This window comes from Chiloscyllium punctatum, chromosome 11 (assembly GCF_047496795.1).
Source record: "Chiloscyllium punctatum isolate Juve2018m chromosome 11, sChiPun1.3, whole genome shotgun sequence".
Classification (NCBI taxonomy): domain Eukaryota; kingdom Metazoa; phylum Chordata; class Chondrichthyes; order Orectolobiformes; family Hemiscylliidae; genus Chiloscyllium; species Chiloscyllium punctatum.
The window spans coordinates 20,146,194-20,165,132 of record NC_092749.1 but is presented as its reverse complement, the minus strand read 5'-3'; the positions used below and the strand labels follow the sequence as shown (position 1 = coordinate 20,165,132).

Below are 18,939 nucleotides of genomic sequence, written 5' to 3'. Positions count from 1 at the left end.
CATTGCAACTTTTTTAGACAAAAAAGGGACATAGAGAGAGGCAATCTCTGCTGCATCCCCTTGCAATGCCCTGACCAACCAAACTCTGGTCTGAGAATTAAGATTGACAGTTCACTGCTCTTCCTGCATCTCCATGCCGATGATGGCTCAACTGATCGTTCACTCTTTTCTCATGGTGTTCCTTTTCTCACATCTGTTTCTCATGTCTTCATTCTGATGAGTGCAAAGCTTTGCCTTCTTGTCACCTTTCAACTGGAGTGACGAGTGACAGATTGAGGGGGGTGGGGTGGATGGAGTGTTAATAGGAGGTCCCATCACGTTGAAGCATTTGAATGACATTCACACAGGCCACTGTTTTGACTATAAGTGGGTTAATGTTTCCATTTAAGGCAGCAGTCAGAGGATTTCCTCAGAGTCCTAAGATATTAAAACAGTCCATGTCCATCTGCAACAAACATGGACAAATTCAGGTAGGAGAGAATCTAATCATCACCTCTTTACATTCAATGGCATCATCATTGCTTAGTTTCTGACTATCAACATCTTAGAGGTTACCATTAGCCAGAAACCGAACAGAACCAGCGAGATGAACATTGTAGCTGCAGCAGCAGGACAGAAATTAAGAATTAGCAATTCGCTCAATTTCAGACTCCCCAAAGCCTGTTCACCATCTACAAGGCACAAGTCAGGGGTGTGATGGGATACTTCCCACTTGCCTGGATGAGTGCAGCTCCAACAATGCTCAATGCCAGCCAAGGTGAAGCAGCCCACATGCTTAGTACCACATCCACAAGCACTACTCCCTCCACCATCGAGGTTCAGTAGCAGAAGCGTGTACTATCTACAAGATGCACTGCAGAAACTCACCAAAGATCCTTTGACAGCACCTTCCAAACCTGCAACCTTACCACCTAGAAGGACAAAGGCTACAATGACATGGTTAACAGCACCACTGCAAATTCCCCTTCAAGCCATACACCAACCAGGATTGGAGGTACATTGCTGCTTTTTCACTACCACTGGATTACAGTCCTGGAACTGCCTTCCTAACAGGACTGTGGAAGTCACTACAACCGAAGGACGGCAATAGTTCAAGAAAGCGGTTCACCTTTGCCTGCTTGAGGGCAATTAGGGATAGGTAATAAATACTGGACTTACCCTGCGGAGACCATATCCCACAAACAAATATTTAAAGACGCTGTGTTCAAACCCAGCAGCGTGTGATAACTGAAGTACTGTTATCACACGCTGCTGGGTTTGACCTTAGGCAAGCCTCCGTGATGGCAAAACTCAAAGATTGGGATGGAATTTTAAAACGTTAGGCCCTTGTTTTGTTTTTCTCTGCAAGATCCATCTTCAAAGCGCTGTTTTTCTGGGTGAGGAAGAGACAAGGTACCCTTTCACTTTCCAGTCTTTATCACCCTATCCTTAATCACTCGGTAAACTATTCATGCAGCCTTTGAAGTTACCGTTGTTATCAGGATAATGAGGTGCTCAGTGGCAGCTAGCCAGTCTGTTACTCCCCCGCAGTCAAGGACAACCTGAACGTGCCTTTACCTGGCCCTGCACCACATGCACCCAACAGAAGCAGGGAAACTGATAGACTGACTTGCAGGCAGCTTTGTGACTGGCTACAGCAGTATCTCATTGCCCATTGCCTTTGAACTTTTATAGCCTCTGTTATGAATACAGTTGATGTTGAGATTTCTACAGTGAGCACCTCAGGACTTGCCATGACCTTGCGTTCAGCTTTTGTCGCAGCAGTGGTGAAGCTGAGGCCAGGCTTGAACAATCTGAAAGCCAGGCGTGTAAAAGGGAACCAGTGGTTTGTTGAAGAGCCGAGAGCCACGCCAGTTCTTGCCCTGGTGTATTAAGAAGAAACACTTGCATTTATGTAGCACCTTTCATGACATCCTAGTTTCCAGCCATTGAAGTGTAGTTACTGTTGGAATGTAGGATACACAGTAGCCAATTTTTACACATCAATCTCCCACAAACAGCAATGTGATACTGACCAAATAATTTGTAATTTTTTGTGATGTCAGTCAAAGGATATTGGCTATGGCAACGTGGATCACTTCCCTATACTTCTTCATAATAGTGTCATGTGATCTTTTACATCCACCTGAGGGAGAACGCAGGGCCTTGGTTTAACTTCAGAAAAGCAGCATCCAGGACAGTGCAGCACCACCTCAGTGTGGCACAGGAGTGTCAACTTTGAGTTGGAGTTCAGGTCACTGGAGTGGGGTTTAGAGCCATGACCTTCTGACTCCAGGGTGAGTGCAATATGCAATATCCAAATCCCAGCATGCATCTTAGTGATACTGGCTTCCTTGCCTGGCCTCGCTCTTTTAAATAGGGGATGTGCTTGAGAAGCTGCAGCCACGTCACAGACAGCACTCAGCTGTTCATTTCTCACATTTGGGTGGCACGGGTGGCTCAGTGGTTCACACTGCTCCCTCTCAGCACCAGGGACCCAGGGTCGATTCCACCCTCAGGTGACTGTGTGGAGTGTGCACATTCTCCCCGAGTCTGCGTGGATTCCCTCCGAGAGCTCCGGTTTCCTCCCACAGTCCAAAGACGTCAGGTGGATTGGCCATGTTAAATTGCCCATAGTGTCCAGAGATGAGAATAGTAAGTGGAGTAGCCATGGGAAATACAGGGATAGGGTAGGGAGGTGAGCCTGGGAGGGTTGGTGTGGACTCCACACTGTAGGGGTTCTATGATTCATTCCACTCTTGAAACAGGTCCAAACTGCAACGATGAGAACTGGAAGACAATTCAGATTTTGATACTGATTTAATGTAACCCAGAGCTAGAAATTTTCAAATGTCTGCTGCTCAGGCAAATTTCCTTCACAGATAGCAATTAACCTCTGACTGATCCCACACGGGAGAAGATAAACACAGCCCCAGCTTAACAGATTAAAGTTTTTGCACATTTTACAGTACAAGATCTCTGACTGGTAAGACAAAGTCACCGAATGTTTCCTCCCTGAATTTAAAAGAAACATTGTGCTGTTATAGGAGAGGACAAAACCGAGCCCCACCCCCCCCCCCCCCCCCCATCTGCCTGGTTGGGATGTAAAAGATCGCTTGGTGCAATTTTGAAGAAAGTTAGGGGAGTTATCCTTGGCGCCCTGACCAATACATATCATCCCATTAACATCATCGAAGCTGATTATCCAGTCGTTATCACATTGTTGTGGGTGGGGGCTTGCTGTCTCCAAACCGACTTCCACATATCCGACATTAGAACAGCAATTGCACTTCCCAAGCACTTTATTAGCTGTACAACATTAGGACATGTCCAGTGGATATGAAAAGTGCTATATAAATGCAATTCTCTCTCTATGTCATAGAGCTGTACAGCACGGAAACAGACCCTTTGGTCCAATCCATCCATGCCAACCAGATATCCTAAATTAATCTCGTCCCATTTTCCAGCATTTTACCCACACCTCGCTACGCCCTGTCTATTCATATACCCATCCAGATGCATTTTAAATGTTGTAATTGTACCAGCCTCCACCACTTCCTCTGGCAGCTCATTCCATACACATACCACCCTCTGCTTGAAAAAGTTGGACCTTAGGTCTGTTTTAAATCTTTACCCTCTCACCTTAAACCTGTGCCCTCTCGTTTTGAACTCCCCTATATTACGACAGCAGCTACACTTCCCAAGTAGTTTATTAGCTGTAAAATATTAGGACATGTCCAGTGGATATGAAAAGTGCTATATAAATGCAATTCTCTCTCTATGTCATAGAGCTGTACAGCACGGAAACACATTAAGCTATTCACCCTATCCACGCTCCTCTTGATTGTATAAACCTCTATAAAGTCACCCCTCAGCCAGGAAAATAGGCCAGCCTCTCCGTATAGCATTAACCCTCCAAGCCAGCAACATCCTCGTAAATCTTTTCTGCACATCTTTCCTATAGCGGGGAGACCAGAATTAAATGCAGTATTCCAAAAATAACGTAACCAAAGTCCTGTACAGTTGCAAAATGACACCCCAACACCTATACTCACTACTCTGACCAGTAAAGACAAGCGTATCAGATACCCTCTTCACCATCCTACCTACCTGTGACTCCGCTTTCAAGGAGTTATGTTTTTCAATCACTTAAATCAATAATTCGCATTTCTCAGCAATAAAGTAATTGAAGGTACAGATTGCTGTTGTGTTATGATAACTGTTATTCAGTCTGACACACCGAGAGTAGAACTAAGGGGAATCTGCGAGCTTTTTTAGGGAAAAAAACATATTTCTGAGGTAGCACCCTGAGAGTGGGGAGCCTGTGGAATTCCCTGTCACAGGAAGCAGTTGAGATCAAAACATTGAATGTTTTCAAGAAGGAGTTAGATAGATCTTAAGGCTAAAGGGATCAAAGGGTATGGGGAGAAACTGGGTACAGGGGACTGAGTTGGATGATCAACTATGATCACACTGAATGGAGCTGTAGGATTGAAGGGTTAAATGGCCTCCTCCTGCTCCTAATTTTTCTGTTTCTATGTTATTTGGTCCTTTGAGCCCACTCCACCATTACTATCATGATCCTGACAGATTTCCATGCTTTAATAGTTTAGTATCTGGTATATTGGGACTTCCAGGAGTGTAACCCAACAGTTCTTGCATCTTACACTCAGCAGGTCCAGTCTTCCCCCAGACACGGGCGGGACTCCACTCCCAAGATAAATGTGCCGAAAGGACAAGGTTGGGAAAAGGCAATCTGGTCTCTGTTTGAGTGCAGATCCCCATGGGACACCAGTCCTAAATAGAAGAGCTGTGTTTGGTGAATGAACACAGAATGAACTACATCTGACATGTAGATGGTAATCTAGCACCACTCTGTAGGACAAGATGTCAGCTTGCAGATAGATTGCAGGATGTTGGCAACTAACCCCAACTTGGATTTTATTTTAGATAATAAGAAATGTTCGTTATTAATGTTTAGGCTCAACTGTTTGTGTTTCCTTCTGCCCTCCAGCTGACCATTAGTTACATTGATGTGATGGCCACAAGTCCAGAACGTCGGAGACAGTTAGAGACGCAGTACTGCTTTACATGTGATTGTGTACGATGTGAGACAGCCGACAAGGTTTGTTATGTCTGAGTTACTTGGGGAGTTGGTCGTGTCAAGGTTCCTGATTCTTGTGTTCACTTTTTATCCACAGCTTTGCTTAATTCTGTTTGAAGGCCACTTCACCTGTTCCATTGGCTCCAGTGTCTTGTTGCATTAGGTCTTAAACGTTTAAACAATCGTTTATTGACTCTTGCATTGGAAAAGTGCGATGCTGGAACAGGTTGTAATGTCAGAGTGGGAGGTGTTGTGGGTCAGGATTCATCAATGTTGTTGCTCACGGGAAAAATGAGTTTACATGCTGTTCTCAAGTTGATATGATGAAAGTCTTTTCCATCTTTTTCATTTTTGATTATAAATATTTGATGTTGTGTCTGCCGTGGTTCATGTCTGTATCAGGACATTATGGGTTAGTGGTGCTGGAAGAGCACAGCAGTTCAAGCTCCACTCTGGAGACCTCAGCATAGACCGATACCCCCATGTGACACTGAGGGGGTGCTGCTTTGTCACTAGTGCTGTTTTTTTAAAATGTAAAAAGGCTGATGTGGCAATTATTAGATCTTACTGTATCATAATCAATTGCTGAATATCCTACAACACTTTAAGAAGTATTTAACTGGCTGTAAAACACTTTGAGTACAGCTAGTGATTGCAAAAGATAATATATAGATATATTTCTCTCCATAATAGATGATCCCACAGTACTGTTACAAAGAGGAGCAGGTCACTCCTTCCCGGTGTATGAGCTCAAATAAACCCCATATCATCTGGTCATGATCACGTTGACATTTGTGGGGGCTTGTGTATGAGGTGTGAGCTTACTGAAACATATAAGATCCTAAGGGGTCTGGACAGCATAGCTATGGACAGGATGTTTCCCCTTGAGGGAGAGACCAGAACATAGCAACGCAGTTTAAAATACAGGGTCTCCCGTATAATTTGGAGGAAAGGGAAATGTTTATTCAGAGGGTTCTGGACCAGTCAAACCTGCTTCCCCAATCATCCCCAATCATAATTAGTGCTGAAATAGATAGATTCTTGACCAAATGATAAAGACACCATTGTCCCAGAGGGCCATAGGACTCCTCTCTCATTACAGAGAGACAACTGATGATGAGTTTAACCTAAGGGTCCTCACTTTTCAGGCAAGGAGCAAGGTTGAGAAGACAGCACCGTAGAGCGGCATGGTGGCTCAGTGGTTAGCAATGCTGTCTCACAGTGCCAGGGACCCAGGTTCGATTCCAGCCTTGAGTGACTGTCTGTGTGGAGTCTGCACGTTCTCCCTGTGAGTTTCCTGCAGGTACTCTGGTTTCCTCCCACAATCTAAAGGTGTACACATTAGGTGTATTGGCCATGCTAAATTGCCCATAATGTCACGAGTTTGCAAGCTGAGTGTATGCAGGGTTACGGAATAGGGAAGGAACTGTGACTGGGTGAGATGCTCTTTCGGGGATTGATGCAGACCTGACAAGAGGAATGGCCTCTTTCTGCACTGTAGGGAGTCTCTGATTCACGGTAACCCCAGCCAGTATGGGTATTGAACCTGTGCTGTTGGCGTGACTCTGCAGCACAAGCCATACTTCCAACCAACCCATTCACTAATGAGAGAGTTGGTGATTATTGGGAGTATCGGGAATGTGGAACTGAGCCTGAAATCAAATTAGCCATGACCATATTGAATGGTGAAGCAGGCTTGAGGGACCGAATGGCCTCACCTACTGCAAATGTGTATCTCAGCATGGCTGACAAGGTTGCTGCGCTACAGCAACAACTTCAGTGCGGAAGAGGAATGAGCTTTGAGATCGAGAAATAGATGCTATGTAAATGCAAGTCTTTCTTCATACACTGTGGATTGAGCTGGAGGGATTCTCAGTTCCAGACACTGTAAGTCCAAGGCCTCAATACCAGAGAGCCCAGCAACATCAAACTGACGCCAGGAGTGAGATACTGGCTGTCTCTTGATGAGGTGGGTGAGGAGTGTTGTAATGAGTTACTTTCAAGCATTATTTATGAAGAAGAAAGAATTCTCTGTCACCGAGCAAGTGTTGAAGTGATGTCTTGAGATGTGCTGTCACTACACTGACATCTTCTTAGCAGGAAGCATTTGATCAACCAGGGATTGAAGTGGATTCCAATAAAGTTTTTTTTGTGTGTGTTGCTGGACGCTGGCCAGAGATTTATTTGCTCAGACACACAACGCCTCCTCGCAAATAAATCAGACAGGATGGCTTTTCAAATCAATTCGATTCACTGCGAGTGAGCTGCTTCTTCATTATCTTCAGGGCTTCAGGGACAGCCAATAGAATGAAGGGGGCCAATGGATTGACGAGTGTCAGTCGAGAGCACGGCTCTGTAACCTGCTGCTCTGCTGAAGAGAGGAAGCCAGTGGGAATGGCAGGAGTTGAGCTTCTCCTTTCCCTGTTAAATTAACACCACTTTCAGGGCCACAGTCACTGACCAGCAGGGCCCAGGTACTGGAGGTGCTAGAGATGACAGGATTTTCTTTATTCTTTCCTGGAATGTGGGGTTACTGATAAGGCCTGTATTTGTTTCCCATCCCTAACTGCCCTTGAATTGTGAGCCTTGCTGGACTGATTTGGAGGGTAATCAATCACCAACCACATTACGGTGAAGTTGGAGTCATGTATGTTAGCCACACCCCGGGAAAGGAAGGTAGATTTACTTCTTAAAGGTATAAGGCACAGTACATTGGAGATTGTAAATCTCACTAGCTGAAGGGAGTACACAATGAACTTCACTGAATTACAAAAGTATGCAGTGACCCTGACTGGGTTCAAAAAGCATACTGTGAACCCCAGCTCCTTCAGGCAATATACAGTGAGCTACGCTTAATGGAGACAACGTACAGTGAGCTTCACTGGATAGAGACAGTGTACAGTAAACCTGAAAGTATTTTGTAGAAGCAGTGCTTCAAAAGCTAGTGTTTCCAAATAAACCTATTGGCCTACAAGCTGGTGTTGTGTGATTTTTAACTTTGTCCACTCCAGTCCGACACCAGCTTCTCCAAATCACTGGTAGAGACAGTGTACAGTGAACCTCACTGGTTAGAGACAGTGTACAGTGAACCTCACTGGTTAGAGACAGTGTACAGGGAACCCCACTGGGTAGTGGCAGTGTTCAGTGAACCTCACTGGGTAGAGGCAGTGTACAGTGAACCTTATTGGGTAGAGACAGTGTACAGTAAACCTCACTGGGTAGCGGCAGTGTACAATGAACGTCACTGGATAGCAGCAGTGCACAGTGAACCTCACTGAGTAATGGCAGAGTTCAGTGTACCTTACTGAGGAGAGACAGTGTACGGTGATCCTTACTGGGTAGAGACAGTGTACAGTGAACCTCACTGGATAAAGGCAAAGTACAGTGATCCTCACTGGCTAGCAGCAGTGTTAAGTGAATCTCACTGGGTAGAGACAGTGTACAGTAAACCTCACTGGGTAGAGACAGTGTTCAGTGAACCTCACTGGATAGAGGCAGTGAACAGCAAACCTCACTGGGTAGAGACAGTGTACAGTGAACCCCATTGGGCAGAGACAGTGTGCAGTGAACCTCACTGGGTAACGGCAGTGTTCAGTGAACATTACTGGGTAGAGACAGTGTACAGTGAACCTCACTGTGTAGTGGCAGTGTACAGTAATCCTTACTGGGTAGAGACAGTGTACAGCCAACCTTACTGGGTAGAGACATTGTACAGTGAACATCACTGGGTAGCTTCAGTGTTCAGTGAACCTTACTGGGGAGAGACAGTGTACAGCAAACCTTTCTGGGTAGAGGCAGTGTACAGTGAAACTCACTGGGTAGAGACAGTGTACAGTGAACCTCACTGGGTAGAGGCAGTGTACAGTGAAACTCACTGGATAGAGGCAGTGTACAGTGAACCTCACTGGGTAGCGGCAGTGTTCAGTGTTCCTTAGTGGATAGAGACAGTGTACAGTGAACATCACTGGGCAGAGACAGTGTACAGTGAACCTCACTGGGTAATGGCAGTGTTCAGTGTTCCTTAGTGTATAGAGACAGTATACAGTGACCATTACTGGGTACAGACAGTGTACAGTGAACCTCACTGTGTAGCGGCAGTGTACAGTAATCCTTACTGGGTAGAGACATTGTACAGTGAACCTCACTGGGTAGCAGCAGTGTACAGTGAATCTTACTGGGGAGAGACAATGTACAGCAAACCTTTCTGGGTAGAGACAGTGTACAGTGAACTTCCCTGGATAGAGACAGTGTACAGCCAACCTCACTGGATAGCGGCAGTGTCCAGTGAATCTCACTGGGTAGAGACAGTGTACAGTGAACCTCACTGGGTAGAGATAGTGTACAGTGAACCTCACTGGGTAGAGATAGTGTACAGTGAACCTCACTGGGTAGCAGCAGTGTTCAGTGAACCTTACTGGGGAGAGACAATGTACAGCAAACCTTTCTGGGTAGAGGCAGTGTACAGTGAAACTCACTAGATAGAGACAGTGTACAGTGAACTTCCCTGGATACAGACAGTGTACAGCCAACCTCACTGGATAGCGGCAGTGTCCAGTGAATCTCACGGGGTAGAGACAGTGTACAGTGAACCTCACTGGGTAGAGATAGTGTACAGTGAACCTCACTGGGTAGCAGCAGTGTACAGTGAACCTTACTGAGGAGAGACAATGTACAGCAAACCTTTCTGGGTAGAGGCAGTGTACAGTGAAACTCACTAGATAGAGACAGTGTACAGTGAACCTCACTGGATAGAGACAGTGTACAGTGAACCTCACTGGGTAGAGACAATGTACAGTGAACCTCACTGGGTAGCGGCAGTGTACCGTGATCCTTACTGGGTAGAGGCATTGTGCAGCCAACCTTTCTGGGTGGAGACAGTGTACAGTGAACCTCACTGGGTAACAGCACTGTTCAGTGTACCTTACTGGGGAGAGACAGTGTACAGTGACCATTACTGGGTAGAGGAAGTGTACAGTGAACCTCACTGTGTAGCGGCAGTGTACAGTAATCCTTACTGGGTAGAGACAGTGTACAGTGAACCTCACTGGGTAGTGGCAGAGTTAAGTGAACCTCACTGGTAGAGACAGTGTACAGTGAACCTCACTGGGTAGAGACAGTGTACAGTGAACCTCACTGTGTAGAGACAGTGTACAGTGAACCTCACTGGGTAGTGACAGTGTACAGTGAGCCTCACTGGGTAGCGGCAGTGTACAGTGAACCTTACTGGATTGAGGCAGTGTACAGTGAACCTTACTGGAGAGAGACAATGTACAGCAAACCTTTCTGGGTAGAGGCAGTGTACAGTGAAACTCACTGGATAGAGACAGTGTACAGCGAACCTCACTGGATAGAGACAGTGTACAGTGAATCTCACTGGGTAATGGCAGTGTTCAATAAACCTTTTTGGGGAGAGACAATGTTCAGCAAACCTTTCTGGGTAGAGGCAGTGTACAGTGAAACTCACTGGATAGAGACAATGTACAGCAAACCTCACTGGATAGAGACAGTGTACAGTGAACCTCACTGGGTAGAGACAGTGTACAGTGAACCTCACTAGATAGCGGCAGTGTACAGTGATCCTTACTGGGTAGAGGCAGTGTGCAGCCAACCTTTCTTGGTAGAGACAGTGTACAGTGAACCTCGCTGAGTAACAGCAGTGTTGAGTGTACCTTACTGGGTAGAGACAGTGTACAGTGAACCTCACCGGGCAGAGACAGTGTACAGTGAACCTCACTGGGTAACGGCAGTGTTCAGTGTACCTTCCTGGGGAGAGACAGTATACAGTGACCATTACTGGGTAGAGACAGTGTACAGTGAAACTCACTGTGTAGCGGCAGTGTACAGTAATCCTTACTGGGTAGAGACAGTGTACAACCAACCTTACTGGGTAGAGACATTGTACAGTGAACCTCACTGGGTAGCTTCAGTGTTCAGTGAACCTCGCTGGGTAGCGGCAGTGTACAGTGAACCTCGCTGGGTAGCGGCAGTGTACCTTGAACCTTACTGGATTGCAGCAGTGCACAGTGAACCCCACTGGGCAGAGACAGTGTACAGTGAACCTGATGGATAACGGCAGTGTTCAGTGTACCTTACTGGGGAGAGACAGTGTACAGTGAGCCTCACTGGATAGAGGCAGTGTTCAGTGAAACCTCACTGGGTAGAGACAGTGTACAGTGAACCTCACTGTATAACAAAAGTGTACAGTGATCCTTACTGGGTAGTGACAGTGTACAGCCAACCTTTCTGGGTATAGACAGTGTACAGTGAACCTCATTGGATAGAGGCAGAGCACAGTGAACCTCACTGCCTAGCAGCAGTGTACAGCGAACCTCACTGGGTAGAGTCAGTGTACAGCGAACCTCACTGGATTGAGGCAGAGGTACAGTGATCCTCACTGGCTAGCAGCAGTGTTAGGTGAACCTCACTGGGTAGAGACAGTGTACAGCAAACCTTTCTGGGTAGAGACAGTGTTCAGTGAACCTCACTGGATAGAGGCAGAGTACAGTGAACCTCACTGGGTAGAGGCAATGTTCAGTGAACCTCACTGGGTACAGACAGTGTACAGTGAACCTCACTGGGTAGCGGCAGTGTTCAGTAAACCTTACAGGAGAGAGACAATGTACAGCAAACCTTTCTGGGTAGAGGCAGTGTACAGTGAAACTCACTGGATAGAGACAGTGAGTGAACCTCACTGGGTACAGACAGTGTAGAGTGAACCTGACTGGGAAGCGGCAGTGTACAGTGAACCTCACTGGATAGCAGTAGTGTACAATGAACCTCACTGGGTAGAGACAGTGTACAGTGAACCTCACTGGATAGAGACAGTGCACAGTGAGCCTCACTGGGTAGCGGCAGTGTACAGTGAACCTCACTGGATAGAGTAAGAGTACGGTGAACCTCACTGGGTGGCATCAATGTTCAGTGAATCTCACTGGATTGAGACAGTGTACAGTGAATCTCACTGGTAGAGACAGTCTACATTGAACCTCTATGGTTAGAGACAGTGTACAGTGAACCTTACTGGGGAGAGACAATGTACAGCAAACCTTTCTGGGTAGAGGCAGTGTACAGTGAAACTCACTAGATAGAGACAGTGTACAGTGAACCTCACTGGATAGAGACAGTGTACAGTGAACCTCACTGGGTAGAGACAGTGTACAGTGAGCCTCACTGGGTAGCGGCAGTGTACAGTGAACCTTACTGGATTGAGGCAGTGTACAGTGAACCTTACTGGAGAGAGACAGTGTACAGTGAACCTCACTGGATTGAGGCAGTGTACAGTGAACCTCACTGGATTGAGACAGTGTACTATGAACTTCACTGGGTAGAGACAGTCTACATTGAACCTCTATGGGGTAGAGACAGTGTACAGTGAACCTCACTGGATTGAGGCAGTGTACAGTGAACCTCACTGGATTGAGACAGTGTACTATGAACTTCACTGGGTAGAGACAGTCTACATTGAACCTCTATGGGGTAGAGACAGTGTACAGTGAACCTCACTGGGTGGTGTCAGTGTTCAGTGAATCTCACTGGATTGAGGCAGTGTACAGTGAACCTCACTGGTAGAGACAGTGTATGGTGAGCCTCACTGGGTAGCAGCAGTGTACAGTGAACCTCACTGGGTAGGGACACTGTACAGTGAACTTCACTGGGTAGTGGCAGTGTACAGTGAACCTGAAAGTATACTGTATAAGACCCAGAACATTGCTGTAAAATCAATACTGCCATCGGCTCGATGTTTTACATCCTGTCGGTCAAAGCGACATTCAGGCATTTGTCTGGCGTGTGTTTCTGATGAGCAATAGCTCAATGCTTGGCCGCTCACAGCAAGAGGGAGAGAAAGCCAGAGAACATTTCTATTTGCTGATTATAGCACCTTTCACAGCTCACTGAGTTTAGTGATACACTGAGCAGACTCTGGACTGGATGATTAATTGCTCAACGCTTGTCATAACTGAGCTATAAATAGCCATTTTGTTCAGGTAGCTTGCCACCTGGGCTCAATTTAATGGCCAGAACCAGAGGTAAAAATGTGTTGACAGCTTAATACATTGTCCTCCTGAGCATGGGCAGAATTAAACCAGAGAGGGTCAGCGAGACACTGCACACCTTCAACCCCCCCCCTAGTCACTGAGTTAGTGCCCTCCAACAAATGGGGAATGGTGAATTGACCAATGAGCCTCCACATTATTTCAGCGATTGAATCAGAAAGTGCGGCTCGCCTTAAAGAGTCTCAGCTGGTGCTGTGCCAATGTGGACCGAGGTTCAGTGGGTAACACCTGTGCCTCTGAATCTGTTCGAGCTCCACTCCAGAAACCTCCTGCATTGCCCCCGTGAGGGAGTCTACCAGATGTGAAATATTAAACCTGCCTGCCCTCTCAGGTAGATGGGAAAGATCCATTCTTTTGAAGAAGGGGGGGGGGGGAACATTCCTCAATATCTCAGTCCATGTTGACTTGTCAATTAATGCACTTTTTAAATGTAACATATTTCTCACATTGCTGTTTGTGGGAACCTGCTGTGTAGAAATTAGCTGCTTTGTGTTCTATATATAACAAGTGACTGACTTTAGTAAGGTACTTAATTGGATGTAAAATGCATTGACATGTCTTTAAGTTGTGAAAAGTGCCATATAAATTCAAGTCTGGCTTATATCAGATAGAAACAGGATTAGCTGCCCTTCACACCTGCCTTTCTGGTGCTCCTTAGTCTCTTTTTCTTCCATAACATTTATTTAACTGATTCTGAACCACTGACCTGGCACTAAGCTTTACTCCCAGGGTTCTAATCCCAATACCAAGGTCAAGAAACAGGTCTGGGGAGGATCCCGGGGGCAGAGTTTTGAGAAGGCAGCCAGTCAAGAGGCCCCTTTCAGTGAGCTCTGTCTAATTACATACAGCAGCCATCTCTAGCAGCACCTGGAGGGGTTTGGGGTGGGAGAGTTGGAAACGGCTGGAGCTGCTGGTGCTGCTGAAGGGGGATGCTGGGACATCCCAGAGATGCTCTTTCAAGACTCCGCAGCGAACCCATGCTGGTCTGTGTTGCAAAGTACATCTCTGCTTTGCAGAGGCCATCGCTATGCCATCCAGATTTAGATTGCGATTTTATCGACACGTGAACTCAAGTACACGAGCTCAGTGAAAAGTGTATAATGGCGTCACACTCAACACCATCTTAGGGACCAAGGAGTTAAAAAAAGACATCGGTTCAAAAGTAGTAAGAGTTTAAAATGTAAGCATTTCTTCATACAATAATTAGAAAAATAAAGAAATAAGGATATAGTTAACATTAAAGTTTTTGTGGTTTAAACTAGGAAAATAAAGGAATGAATTAAAAGTTCAACAATCTTTGATGAGTCCTCCAGTTCTGTTGCTCTCCGGGAGACCTCAGGTGCCTGTTCTCAATGTCATCGCTCCAACCTCAACAGGGCAGCTCACCTGCCATTTCGATAATCCAGATGCCATCTGATGAGCACCAGTCATTGGCACTTTACGTCCTAATTAGCTGGTGTACAGGTGGCAGTCAATCCACAGAAGCCTCCCCCCGAAAGTCAACTGGAGGTAGGAATGAGCTGACAGACCAGCACACATGTACAGGATGAAAATACGGGGTCGGTTGTCTCTGCTTCAGTCCCTAACTCTGCCTGTGCACTACGTGTCCTCACAGCTGCTGTGCATTTTAAACAGATGTTTCACATGCCATCTGTCCTACATTTCTCACATTAAATCTTATTTCTGGAAGAGATGACTCTTCTATGTTTTTAGGTTTTGTGGCAGGAGTGCGCTAATTTACGTTCTGAGACCAGGCTACAGATGAGGCCTAGCTGTTTATTATTGGCTCAGGCCTGTGACAGAATGAATTAACTGCATCAAGCAAGGATGCTTAAGTCAATCAAACATCCACTGAGGTGACCTCCCCCCCCCCCCCCCCCCCCAGTGATGCTAAAAGCTAGGAGGGAGAGGGCACTGAATGAAAAATCACAGGCTCATTCTCAACGAAAGAAATATGCATTATAGAGAAAAATGGTATCAGGTAGGATGCTGTCCCTAAAAACAGGAAACAATGGTGTGGTGGTACTGCTATCGGACTAGTAATCCAGGGGTGTAAGGTGTGGAATGTATACTTGTAGATTCAAATCCCACCTGCACAACTAGCGTAATATAAATTCAGTAAATACTACTGGAATTGAACATTTGTCTTTGTAATGGAGATGTGAAGCTGTCATTGATTGTTGTGAAAACTCATCTGATGCACTGACTGGAGGGAAATCTGAAAACCTTGCACAGTGTTTGACTCCATACCTGCAACAATGTGGTTACCTCTCAATTGCCCTGTGCACTCAGTTCAGGGGTAGTTAGGGCTGGGTGACAAATACTGGCCTTGCCCATGATATACACGGCCCATGGAAAAGTAAAGGGTCCAAAAGGGTGCGGACAGCTTCAAAATTGCAGGATGACTGAAGTGGAATTTCACTTACTTAACTGACAGTCATCAGTAAGCTGGCAGCCTTTGATCAAAGCTGAGTTCACTGCCTGAAACAACCAGCAGAAATTACAGAACAGCGTGTGAATAAAAGCAAGCTTCAGGAACATTGTGAGGAGTGAATCTGCATGCTCATTTATTGGCAAAATAAACTCCATGGGAAGTCTGACCACATTTTCCTACCTCACCTGATGTCGATAGGTGGAGATTATCCAGTCATCTTTTGGAAGTTTCAGATCTGAGTGTTTTCCTTCTCTCTGGTGCCACTCTGTTCCATTTGGCTATGAATCCAAACCTGATGCACTTTAATGTGCATGTGATTAGTGATTCAGCTGCAGTAATTGGTAAAAGCTAATTTCGAGTGTGAAATTAAATCCTAATGCTCATGTTTTAGTGCTTGTTCAAAAATCATTTAGCCTTTCAACACTCTCAGATTCACAATTGATAAAGTATAATTATCTCGAAATAAACACTGACGCTTAGAACAGTATGTTTATGCTGCATTGGTGTCTCGGAAGTCGAATTTCTCTGAGTGGCCAGCTATAATAACTTGAATAGGAACTACTATCATCTCCTCTGCAATGAGAGTTGAGCTAACTGGCCTGTCGTTTCCTGCTTTCTGTTCCACTTCTTTTTGGAATAGAGAAGTTACATTTACTTTTCTCAATCTGATAGGCAGCAAAAAGCAGGAACAAAAACTTGCATCTGAAGCCCACCTTCAAAGAATAAACATAAATTTGTTTTCTGAGAGAGGGTCATTTTTATTTCAGGATGCATTTGGTCAGGGGGAAGGGAGTATTTGATGTGATGAGAAACCTCCCACAAGCGATGGAGAGACTATTAAATTGCTATTTAAGGCTACTCCACAACTGGAGTTTTTTTTCTTTATTTATTCATTTGTGGGATGTGGGCGTCACTGACTGGGCCCAGCATTTATTGCCTGTCCCTAGTTGCCCTTGAGATGGTGGGGGTGAGCTGCCTTCTCGAACCGCTGCAGAGCTCTCCCACTGAGGGGGAAACAAAAACTTTTTTAAAAGTAATTTGTTCATGAATTATAAAATACCACTTTCTACTACTGTGCAATAGACGTGTCAATCATCCAGATCTTTTCAAGTTTCAGTGCTCAATTTACCTAACCTTCTGCACACAAAGATTGTGGAATTGATGGGGATCAGCCAAGCAGTGATGGGGCGGCACGGTGGCACAGTGGTTAGCACTGCTGCCTCGCAGCGCCGGAGACCTGGGTTCAATTCCCGCCTCAGGCGACTGACTGTGTGGAGTTTGCACGTTCTCCCCGTGTCTGCGTGGGTTTCCTCCGGGTGCTCCGGTTTCCTCCCACAGTCCAAAGATGTGCAGGTCAGGTGAATTGGCCGTGCTAAATTGCCCGTAGTGTTAGGTAAGGGGTAGATGTAGATGTAGATGTAGGGGTATGGGTGGGTTACGCTTCGGCGGGGCGGTGTGGACTTGTTTTGGTGTGGACTTGATTTTAGCCAAGCCAATGGCTCATCCCTGTCCTTGCACCATTGGTAGCCAACGCTGTCAGATATAATTTGATATTGAGTTGTAGGCGTTCAGTCAAGAGTCCAGAAACTTGATCAAGAGGTAAGTTTGAAACAATGCCTTAAATGAGGAGAGAGGGACACAGATGTATAAGGAAGGAATTCAAGAGTTTGAAACCTCGGTTAATGAAGGCATGGAGAGTTTAAAGTTAAGGGGAGCTCCAGGGGGATTGCGTTCCCCAAATATCGAGCAGAGAAACCTCCTCTACCAGCTCTTACATTCCATTCTAAATCACGTTCTTGACAAATTCTACTAGTTCAGGATTTTCAAAAGATGCATAACATCCACAACCTCTCTCTTTATTTAAACCAGATTGACTTTGATAAACACGTCGACACTACAACATATGACACTCGATCTGCAACATTTCCTTCAACCTCCGCAAGTGCCATAAATAACACGGCCTTTGGTCAGAACTGCAGCATCTCTGATGTGGCCAGCTGTCAGGAGGTATACAGTGTGTTTAAAACATCTGGGCTGCTCATATCCATGTGCTCATTGACGGGCACGGTTTTAGCATGAAGACTGAGTGATATACAATCCTGACCGTCATGCTATTACTGAACAGCTTTAGCCCTCCAAGACACGATGCTGTAATTCTAGTACATGGTCCCGACATGAACTTTTACATTGTTAGCTGTGAATTATAGCCATCACAAGCCACTGTGTGCCAGCTGTAGGTTTTGTCTTTGTCAATCCTCGGTGAAACCTTTACACTTACCAAAGATACCTCTCACTGTTCACTGCTCTCGAATTGTGAGCGCCATTCTGGCACAAAGTTGAAGCTTACTCATTGATTTGAATATTGTTATTTGGTAATGAACATCACTAGCAAGATCAGCTTTTATTGTCCACTCAAAATTGCCCTTGAAATGTTAGTAGCCAGCCACCACCTTGAACCATTTTGACTTGTTCCGTGGCAATTTTGTAGGGCGTGCCAGGGGGCGCTTAAGAGGTGACCACATTGCTGTGGGTCTGGAGTCACGTGTAGGTATGGCTACGAAAAACTGGCAATTTTCTTCTCTAAGGTGCGTTAATGAACCAGATAGGTTTTAACAACAATGAGGTAGTTTCACTACCTCCCAGCTCAGCGAGCAAACCTACATCCCGAGTTTCATGATAATTATTAATTAGTTGAATTTAAATTCTGTCATAGTAAGACCTGAACCCATTCCCTTAGCACGCTAGCCAGGGCCTCTGGATTATTAGTTTAGATTAGATTCCCTAAAGTATGGAAACAGGCCCTTCGGCCCAAAAAGTCCACATGACCTTCAGAAGAGTAACCCACCCAGACCCAATCCCCTACCCTATATTTACCCCTGATTGATGCACCTAACACTATGGGAAATTTAGCATGGCCAATTCACCTGACCTGCACATCTTTGGATTGTGGGAGGAAACCGGAGCACCCAGAGGAAACCCACACAGACACGGGGAGAATGTGCAAACTCCACACAGACAGTCACCTGAGGCTGAATCAAACCTGGGTCCCTGGTGCTGTTAGGCAGCAGTGCTGAGCACTGAGCCACTGTGCCACCCCTTGAGCCACCGTGTTAAATTACATTAGCAGGGAGATGGTATCTTATTGGTGATCAAACTCAATCATGATCCAAATTAGATGATTTGTTAATGCAGGGCAGTGATCATACACACATTAGGGTTATTCATACAGCTGGGTCCATCAGAACTGTGCCAATGGAGCCACCCATTTAAGACAGCAATGAGGACAAAATGTCTCTCTCAGAGAATGTGAATCTGTGGAGTGCTTAGCTATACAGGGCTGTCAAGGCTGGACCATTAAGTATATTCAA

General features: G+C 45.7%; 1 protein-coding gene across 12 annotated transcripts in view; it reads left to right on the top strand.

The window, feature by feature from the left end:
• Nucleotides 1–18,939, top strand: part of smyd3 (SET and MYND domain containing 3) — a 785,608-nt gene that overhangs the window by 661,117 nt on the left and 105,552 nt on the right. For all 12 annotated transcript variants that reach the window (XM_072580427.1, XM_072580432.1, XM_072580428.1 and 9 more), the window contains one exon: nt 4,994–5,104. In XM_072580427.1, coding sequence (XP_072436528.1) covers nt 4,994–5,104 — 111 coding nt within the window. The remainder of the gene's footprint in view (nt 1–4,993; nt 5,105–18,939) is intronic.